The sequence below is a fragment of the Oncorhynchus kisutch genome, linkage group LG28, assembly GCF_002021735.2.
Source record: "Oncorhynchus kisutch isolate 150728-3 linkage group LG28, Okis_V2, whole genome shotgun sequence".
Classification (NCBI taxonomy): Eukaryota; Metazoa; Chordata; class Actinopteri; order Salmoniformes; family Salmonidae; genus Oncorhynchus; species Oncorhynchus kisutch.
The window spans coordinates 26,247,828-26,257,591 of record NC_034201.2 but is presented as its reverse complement, the minus strand read 5'-3'; the positions used below and the strand labels follow the sequence as shown (position 1 = coordinate 26,257,591).

The 9,764-nt window shown below is 41.9% G+C and overlaps 1 protein-coding gene across 2 annotated transcripts; it reads right to left on the bottom strand.

Annotated features, from left to right (window-relative positions):
* Positions 1–1,043: 1,043 nt before the first annotated feature.
* LOC109873458 (PRKR interacting protein 1) lies at positions 1,044–9,369 on the bottom strand. Of its 2 annotated transcripts, none has more exons than XM_031807810.1 (7): positions 9,274–9,369; positions 8,943–9,155; positions 8,664–8,742; positions 8,368–8,468; positions 8,158–8,243; positions 7,964–8,022; positions 1,044–1,620 (listed from the first exon to the last, which is right to left on the bottom strand). In XM_031807810.1, the coding sequence occupies exons 2-7, from the start codon at positions 9,069–9,071 to the stop codon at positions 1,523–1,525; spliced, it is 552 nt and encodes a 183-aa protein (XP_031663670.1). In that variant the 5' UTR covers positions 9,072–9,155; positions 9,274–9,369; the 3' UTR covers positions 1,044–1,522. The 2 variants fall into 2 exon arrangements, with proteins under 2 accessions (XP_031663670.1, XP_031663669.1); XM_031807809.1 differs by having other exon boundaries at positions 7,958–8,022; positions 9,274–9,362.
* Between the last annotated feature and the right edge of the window lie 395 nt (positions 9,370–9,764).

Here is a 9,764-nt window from a genome sequence, read left to right as displayed (position 1 = left end):
TCATTAAGCTCCTGACAAACAGTGCTTGTGCTGATGTTGTGTCCAGAGGTAAGGCGTGTTGCAACCGAGGACAGAGTTCTGTGAGCTTGTGTGGCCTACGACTTCGCGGCTGGGCCGTTGTGTCTAGATTTTTCCACTTCACAATAACAGCACTTACAGTTGACCGGGGCAGCTCTAGCAGGACAGTAATTTAACAAAATGACTTGTTAGAAAGGTGGCATCCTATGACTGTGCCATGTTGAAAGTCACTAAGCTCTTCAGTAAGGCCATTCTACTGCCAATGTTTATCTACAGAGATTGCATGGCTGTGTGCTTGATTTTATGCACCTGTCAGCAACAGGTGTGGCTGAAATAGCCGAATCCACTCATTTGAAGTGTCCACATACTTTTGTATATATAGTGTATACTCAACCTTCACATAAGTTCAGTAGGGGAAAAAAGTAAGTTATCCTATTCAGGTCAAACACTTACTGTAGGACTTGATACAGAGATTAAACGGTTTAGGATGTTTTTTTCAAATCAGGACAAAACCTGATTCCTCATCTATGTAAAACTGTAGAGATAGGTCACTGGAGGACCCTTGACAATAGCCACCGAACCGGTCTGGCAGGTGTGAAAAGTGAGTAACTGGGTGATAGTCCTTGGCAACCAACAATACACATATTTGAGGAAGGAAAATAAAGCATTACACCAATCTTGTTGTACAATGGAACCGCCAATAGCCGATTTGCAAGTCAAGGTCAAGAGGTATGCCATACCAGCAAACTAGTTCAACACTCATTCCATTAAAGACTACAAATACTAGTACTAGACTACTCTTGTTACAAATACTAGACCAATTCTATTATCCTTCCCCAAATTAATTTCACATGGAGAGTGGAATGAGTGGAGTGACCCCTATGAGTATTATGTCCTGCTCAGCATTGTGGAAATAGCTTGAAAGTGCTACCTAAAGTAATTGTATATCTAGTGAAATTGGGTTATCATTTAGTAATACATCCCAGAAGATTCTATTGGGGTAAAATACAGCAAATACAGGCCCAATTCTTCCCAGATGTTTATGAAAATATATACACAAGCATAGTATAAAATAAAATGTGAGAAATGACGCTACCACACAAGTTTCAAAGTAGAGACATGCATGAAATTAACACCTTGATAATCATATTCATCAGGGCACACTGTAGCAAAAGGTTTTTGCAACGAAAAACAAAAACGAGCAAGTCTTATTTCAAGTTCAGGTAGTCCCTCCCTGTTACAGACCATTTGGTGCCTAATGAATACAACCCAGCTTTGTCATCCTCAATTCAAAGAATCTAACTACAACCACAAGTTGGGAAGAACAGCAGTTACCTAACAGAGGCTTATCTCCCTTGGTTCGCTCAGATAATGTCTCAAATCCATGACATTGATCAAAGCTAGGCTGTGTTGCTTGGCCGTGTTGACTTCTGAACTGGTATTAGATGTTGTCCCACCGTTCAATTTCGTCTTGGAGCATGTCTCATGACCCGGAGCCATGCATTCATCTCTTCCCCATGACGAAACTGGGCGCCTCTGCATCATCCTCAGCCTCCCTCTCCTGGTCGTCCTCTTCACTGCTGGAGGAGGACTTCTCAGAATCTAAAGAGGGGACACCAAAAATAGTCAAAATCAGTCTCTTCTGCCATAACTTTTTACCATGACCATTTTCCACTAAGAAACTGTACTGGAAACGTTAACATCTCTGATCGTTTTCCCAAAACCATCGTTAATAACATTGCACTTGTAATCTAACAAATGCATCAGACCACTCGTAGAACAGCCAAGTGTGTCATTACATTATATTTTGCATTCCCAAGTCACTTGACAACATGAGGTAGAAAGTGGACTCTAGATGGCTGGAACTCCTTTTAGCATAGAGATTGCCATTGATGGCTTCCGCCATTTAAATAGTAGTCAAGAGGGTGGTGATTTCTCTGGGTTGGGAGCGATCAGGCAATGATCGGCACTAGGGCTGGCATTTCAGTAGTGTAAATTGATAATGGTTTTGCTCCCTGAATGCATTTATATCAAACTGTCTCCATCTCCTCCCAACGCACACACTGTCCTTCAAAATGCCTCCATTATCTGTACTACAGTGAGCATAACTCTGCACGTTCTCTGGTTTGTAAAGATGGTAAAATACACCCTTAAAAATCACCACTATGCTGAAATGAGTTACCAAATATCATCTTGGTGAGTGTGGACATTTATAAGCTAAAGTCATCAATGACGTTATAAAAACCAAGTCGAGAGCCATGCTAGGCTAGCAAACATCATGTGAGCAACGTGTATAAAAAATAAAAATAAACTTTAACTAGGCAAATCAGTTAAGAACAAATTCTTATTTTGAATGACGGCCAGGAACAGTGGGTTAACTGCCTTGTTCAGTTGCAGAACGACAGATTTGTTCCTTGCAAGTTCAAATCCCTGAGCTGACAACCTTTCAGTTACTAATCCAACACTCTAACCACTAGGCTACGCTGCCGCCCCGTAGTGGGAGAGTAGACTCCAAAAATAAATACAATTTGCCTAGGCAGCTAGGCTGACGTAGGCTACCAATTAGCCTTGTATATTTAGGTTAGTATACATTGTCAGACGGCTCCATATGCATTCATAATCAATCACCCAGTTAATTAGTGTATGCGCACATCTGACATTGCAGCTGTAGCACTTGTGCTAATTTGTCCGTTTTGTCAAATCAGTCAGAGCAGGAGCCGGAGTCATTCACCACTACCTGCTAGTGGAGAGTCGACTCCAAAATAATTGATTCCTCGACTCCTTGCCCTTTGACTCCCGGTGTCGACTCCCATTTCTGGGTGTAAAGCTTAGATTTCACTAAGAATCGACTCCTAGTCAGCATTTTTGCAACGGAGGAGACCGAATAGTGTCCGTAGGCTACTTCAAACAGAAACTCTTGCATCTTGCACGAGCGAAAGCGAGAGGCAGAGTCAGGCATAGGCAGGTCGGCAACCAGACACTGCACTTGACACATTTATGAAATTGCTTATCCCAGTTACTAATAAGCATGCACCCATTAAGAAAAATACTGTAAAAACTTAAATCCACATTTTAATTGAAAATTTGTTTGTCTGAGCGGGATGAGGAAAAAGGAATAGCAAATAAGTGTCTGCACAACTGATTGGAAACTGCAATTTGAGAAATCATGTGATTAAACCAAATAAAAATAAATCTACACTATGAAATAAAGATAAATGGCAAATGATAGTAAAAAGCTTTGGAGCACCTTAAAATGACATTTTGGGCAAAAAGCTCCATCATTCATTGAATTAGCTGGCTCGTTCATCACAAACCCCACTGATATTACCAACTACTTTAAATTGTTTTTTTCCATTGGTAAGATTAGCAACTTAGGCATCACATGCCAGCAACTACAGGGCTCTATTCAATAGAGCACACCACAGCAAAATGCTCTGCAACAAATTGGGTGGGTGTTTGTTATTGGACAATTTTTTACTGTATCTAATTGGTAGTTAGTCTTTTCCCATCGCTGCAACTCCTGTACGGACTCAGAAGAGGCGAAGTTTGAGAGCCATGTGACCTCCGAAACACAACCCTGCCAAGCCAACCGAAAGGATGCAAGTTCGAATCCCCGAGCTGACAAGGTACAAATCTGTCGTTCTGCCCCTGAACAGGCAGTTAACCCACTGTTCCTAGGCAGTCATTGAAAATAAGAATTTGTTCTTAACTGTCTTGCCTAGTTAAATAAAGGTTGAATTTTTTTTTTTTTACCCGAAAGCCAGCCTCACCAATGCGTCGGCGGAAACACCGTACAACTGGCGACCGAAGTCAGCATGCATGCGCCCGGCCGCCAGGGTTGCTAGAGCGCGATCGGACAAGGACATCGCGGCCGGCCAAACCCTCCGCTAAGCCGGACGATGCTGGGCCAATTGTGCGCTGCCTCATGGGTCTCTCGGTCGCGGCCGGCTGTGACACAGCCTGGGATCGAACCCAGGTCTGTAGTGACGCCTCTAGCACTGCGATGCAGCGCCTTAGACCGCAACGACACTCGGGAGGCCCAGTCCCTCCATGTTTTAGTTTGTTTTTACCCCGGTTGGTGCCTAATGAATACAACCCATGTTCATAGGGCAGGTCTCTCACCTTTAACATTTGCTACTGGGGCTACTGTTTAATTAATAAATACCTTATTATCACTTTAATGTTAGCTCCCTACTTTGTTTTTCACGTATCTCCAGAAACAGTCAACACGTTTGGCTTTTTCTCCTTGGTTTTGTGTACGATTAAAAGTGTAGTTGGCTGTACAGGCTTCGCCGAAGGACTTTGTCTCAATATCATGGTTTAAATGACATTAAGCCATCCCTTTTTAATGTTTGTTCAAATAGGTAAACTGTCATGGTCAAAACATATTGATACAACAGTAGCTACGATGGGGAGAAGTCTGTCCATAATAAAGCATTGCTCTGCATTCTTAACAGCACTATCAACAAGGCAGGTCCTACAGGCCCTAGTTATGTTTCCCCTGGACTACTGTTCAGTCGTGTGGTCAGGTGCCACAAAGAGGGAATTAGGATAATTGCAATTTGCCCAGAACAGGGCAGCACAGCTGGCCCTTGGATATACATAGAGAGTTAACATTAATAATATGCATGTCAATCTGTAAATATGCAGTGGTGGAAATTATGAAATGTAGTGCGATGTAGTATTTTAAACTGTATGTAACTGTCTTATGTTGCTGGACACCAGAAAAAAAAAATGGGGATGCATAATAAATACAACCGAAGAAAATGTACTGCTTTAAAATTGAGATGGCCTCAATGGTGCTATCCATGCTGTCACAGATACCATAATGGCAGATACAAAGAGGAGTTCACTTTCTATATAGCTTTACACACAAGATCTCAGCCAAACACAGATCAAATTGTGTATCTGTCTCTTTGTGACCGTCGATAACGTCATAGTTTAATACAAATATGAAGATGGCAATGTTATAAACAAGCGAATCAAGGTCAAAATAAATAAGGATCTAATGAAAACCAATGACTGCATTAATGTTACAAGATAATTAGGAACACTTATTTCCATGACAGACTGACCAGGTGAACGCTATGATTCCTTATTGATTACACCTGTTAAATTCACTTCAATCAGGGTAGATGAAGGGGAAGAGACAGGTTAAAGAAGGATTTTTAAGCTTTGAGACATGGATTGTATATGGGTGCCATTCAGAGGGTGAACAGAAAGACAATAGATTTAAGCACCTTTGAACGGGGCATGGTAGGTGCCAGTCGCACCAGTTTGAGTGTCAAGAACTGCAACGCTGCTGGGTTTATCATGCTCAACAGTTTTAAGGGCAAAAGGGGATGCAGTGCAACTCAATATTAGGAAGGTGTTCCTAATGTTTTGTTCACTCTGTATACAACAACACACTTAAACCTTGTTCACACTGCAGGCCTTAATGCTCAAAACAGTTTTGTTTTTCAAATCCCTTTTGGAATACTGACTGTCCGAACAGAAAAGACATTGGATTTGTGTGTTCAGACAGTAGTCATTTGCGGACATTGCTACGCTAGTTGTCATGGTAACAGCAGGTATGTATGCAGTGGCATAGGGTAATTGGTGGTGGTGCTTCCTCTCACTCAAAAGTTGTGTGGTAAGCTAAGATGTCATTGCCTGCCATTGGAAGTATCCCAGTTGCTTTGAACATTCAAAAAAATCAGTGTAAGAACACTTTTAGAGCCTCAAAGAATAAGATGTTTTGAATCAAGTCCTTTTTGGCTTACCACAACAGTCAACTAGCTAGCTAGCTGGTTGGTTAGCTTGCTAGCACATCAAATCAAATGTTATTGGTCACATACACATGGTTAGCAGATGTTAATGCGAGTGTAGCAAAATGCTTGTGCTTCTAGTTCCGACAGTGCAGTAATATTAACAAGTAATCTAACAATTGCCCAACAACTACCTTTTACACACAAATCTAAAGGGATGGAGGAGAATATGTACATGTAAGTATATAGATGAGTGTTGGCCGGGCAGCATAGGCAAGGTGCAATAGATGGTATAAAATATGATATGAGTAATGTAAGACATGTAAACATTATTAAAGTGGCATTGTTTAAAGTGACTAGTGATCCATTCATTAAAAAGTGTCCAGTGATTGGGTCTCAATGTAGGCAGCAGCATCTCTGAGTTAGTGATTCCTGTTTAGCAGATTGATGGCCTTGAGATAGAAGCTGTTTCAGTCTCTCGGTCCAAGCTTTGATGCACCTGTACTAACCTCGCTTTCTGGATGGTAGCTGTGTGAACAGGCGGTGGTTGTTGTCCTTGGTGATCTTTTTGGCATTCCTGTGACAATGGGTGCTGTAGGGGTCATGGAGGGCAGGTAGTTTGCCCCCAGTGATACGTTGTGCAGACCTCACTACCCTCTGGAGAGCCTTGCGGTTGAGGGCAGTGCAGTTGCCGTACCAAGCTGTGATACAGCCCGACAGGATGCTCTCGATTGTGCATCTAAAAGTTTGTCAGACTTTTGGGTGATAAGCCAGATTTCTTTAGCCTCCTGAGGTTGAAGAGGCGCTGTTAAGCTTTCTTCACCACACTGTGTGGGTGGACCATTTCAGTTTGTCCGTGGTGTGTATCTCCAATGCACTTCTTTATAAAACTCACTCACTGAGTCAGCGTATAGATCAATGTTATCTGAGGCTGACCGGAACATATCGCGGTCCACGTGATCAAAATAATCTTGAAGCGTGGATTCCAATTGGTCAGACCAGCGTTGAATGGTGCTAGTCACTGGTACATCATATTTGAGTTTCTGCCTATAAGACAGTAGGAGCAAGATGGAGTCGTGTTCGGATTTGCCGAAGGGAGGGCGGGGGAGGGCTTTGTATGCATCGCGGAAGTTAGAGTAGCAATGAATAAGTGTATTACACCCAAGCATAGTGCAATCAATATGCTGATAGAATTTAGGTAGCCTTGTCCTCAAATTTGTTAAAATCCCCAGCTACAAAATCCCCAGCTACAATGAATGCAGCCTCAGGATATATGGTTTCCAGTTTACATCGAGTCCAGTGAAGTTCCTTGAGGGCCGTCTTGGTGTCTGCTTGAGGGGGAATGTACACAGCTGTGACGATAACTGACGAGAAATCACTCATTTGTTTGTAAAGTTTTAACAACCTAGTTGACTGTTCAGAAGACTTGCATGGCCAGGAATCAGATTTATTTATGAGTGGTTTGAAATTTGGCTGGAAATATCTGATTCCAAGTGCTCTTTGGCTATTCAGACTATAGGAAAAAAGATCAGATTTAAATGTGCAAAAATAGAATTTGAGTCACTTCAAACTGCCAGTGTGAACAAGGCTTTAGTGAGCATTCTCTACGTGCTAGCCTAGCAGTTAAGAGCATTGGGCCAGTAACCAAAAGGCCGACACATCTGTCAATGCGCCCTTGAGCAAGGCACTTAACCCTAATTGCTCCTGTAAGTCACTCTGGATAAGAGCTTCTGCTAAATTACTAAAATGAAAATATGTTTTGGGAAACGCATGTTACATTTGTCTGTTAAAAAAAAACTATGCATTATTAAAACACTCATAGGCTTAAGTTCCATGCTATTGGGAAACCTAGCCCTGTTCTGTAGCACAATATGCAAGTACAATTTGGCTCTTGCACTGCCCTTATGAAAAATATTGCAGTCAGAGTGTAGTATAACTGCAGTGCAGTATGCTGCAAATACCGCATCCAAAATACGTTTTTTACTACCGTGATTCTGCAATTACTGTGTCCAAAATACCACAGTCGACAGCAGTTACTGCACTTTTACAGTAGTTTCAAAACTATTATCTTTTTTTGTATGTGTGGCCATAGCAACACGAGTTGTGGACTTGCTCTTTGTCACACTTCTGAACATCTGAGGGGAACATGTTTCAATAAAATCCATCACTTAAATGTCATTTTTTCCTTTTACCTTCACCTTTGTTGGCATCCTGCTTGGCTTTTTTTGCCATAAGCTTCTTCTGCTTCAGCTTTTCCCTGAAATACACATACATATGTGTAACATAAACCATCATCAAGTATACAAATTACAGCAGAGATTCAAAGAATAAAGGCCATGTATGCTCTATACATTTTTATTTTATTTAGCGGGTCCATGATTACTGCACCAACCTTTTCTTCCTGCGTTTGGCTGTTCTTACATCAGCTGCCTGTTGGTTATCTGACACCTTGTCAAGATAGTCCAAATCCATCTTTTGCTGCAAGAACATTTTATTATTATTAAAATCTTATTGGTTACCCCCACCGCTTGAAAGAAATTGGTTCCCATGAGAAACAATGTAGTCGGGCGTCCTTGGGGAGCCCGTAATAAAAAATGCCCACCTTCTCAGTCATCTTGTCCAGGAAGTCCTGTCTCTGATACTCTCGCCTGCGAAGGTGTCTGTACACATGGAATTCTCCACTGCCAGCTCCTGCACTGGAGCCTGGAGAAGATTCATTACATATCTCATCAGTGGGTTTAAAACATATTGCTTAGGCTTTAGTGTTTTTGAAAAATGCGTCCATACGCCTCTCTTGCAAGGGCTCGCTCTACTCTTGGACAGCAAAACAAGGGAATCGTACATGCCCTTGCCGCTACCTGAGAATTCGCAAATTCATCCGCCAAATTGCAGGCTTACCCATCACATCCCGCACAAACTCCGGAGGAGCCCGGGGGTTCCATTCTTTCGGTCGGTCTGGGATAGGAGCAGGTTTATCCTGCAAACATACGTGAGTATTCAGAGATTTTTACGATAAATTAACTAAATACTTGCTATAGTCACACACTGTTCTATCTACCGTAACGTTAAGCACATATTCGCTAGTGCTAACGTCGTTAGTTAGCCTGGCTAGCTGTGGAGATAAACATGTGCCATTTGAAAATATCCTCAAAGGCCCGAACCTCCCCAGCCACTTACAGGGTTTCTCATCAATCTCTCCAATTTCAGGCGTTGCTCCTCTGCTGGAGTTTTGGCTATAATCAAAGGCTGAGATTCCTTTCCTGGCTGTTTCCCTGGTCTCCCATCTTTTTCCTTGATCACCGCCATCTTTCGAATATGATGTTTGTCTTCTTCTACATTGATTTGTAAGTACAAGGTTTAGCACCGCCTAGCGTACTGGTGGGTGCATTCCTGGAAACGATACATTAGTATTGTGCTAAATTGGTTATTATTTTACTGGTATATTAGGCAGGCACTCATAGAAAAACACAATGAACGATGTTCTTTCAAAGTAAGGTAGTTGATTTACCTTGCAGCATGTTATTCTAAAGTAGCACCTCCTTGAGAAAGTTGTAATTCAGAAGTCTTGATAGGCCAACAGGGGGCACTCCTCCCCCTAGTTCAGGGATCATCAAATACATTCATGTGGGCCGATTTTTTTTATTGAGCGGATGGTCAAGGGGCCGGAACATAATTACAAATAATTTGTAGACTGCAAATTGACCGCATGAAGCCCAAACAGATAGAACGTTTGATTAAAACATAGTAATTTCAGACGTTGCTTATATTTGTATACAATCACATATTTTTATTTAACCTATGCAAGTCAATTAGTGCCTGCCTAATATACCAACAGGAACAGTGGGTTAGCTGCCTGTTCAGGGGCAGAACGAGAGATTTGTATCTTGTCAGCTCAGGGATTCGAACTTGCAACCTTTGGGTTACTAGTCCAACACTTTAACCACTGGACGACCCCGTTGCCCCATATATCTCTTGATTATGCATGTGAATACTTTGGAA

Coding starts and splice junctions, on each gene's coding strand:
- LOC109873458 (XM_031807809.1), bottom strand. CDS start 9,071: ATGGCGGTGATCAAGGAAAAAGATGGGAGACCAGGGAAACAGCCAGGA. Junction 8,743..8,942: donor AGAGATTGATGAGAAACCCT/GTAAGTGGCTGG, acceptor GTATGTTTGCAG/GATAAACCTGCTCCTATCCC. Junction 8,023..8,157: donor GCCAAACGCAGGAAGAAAAG/GTTGGTGCAGTA, acceptor TGTGTATTTCAG/GGAAAAGCTGAAGCAGAAGA.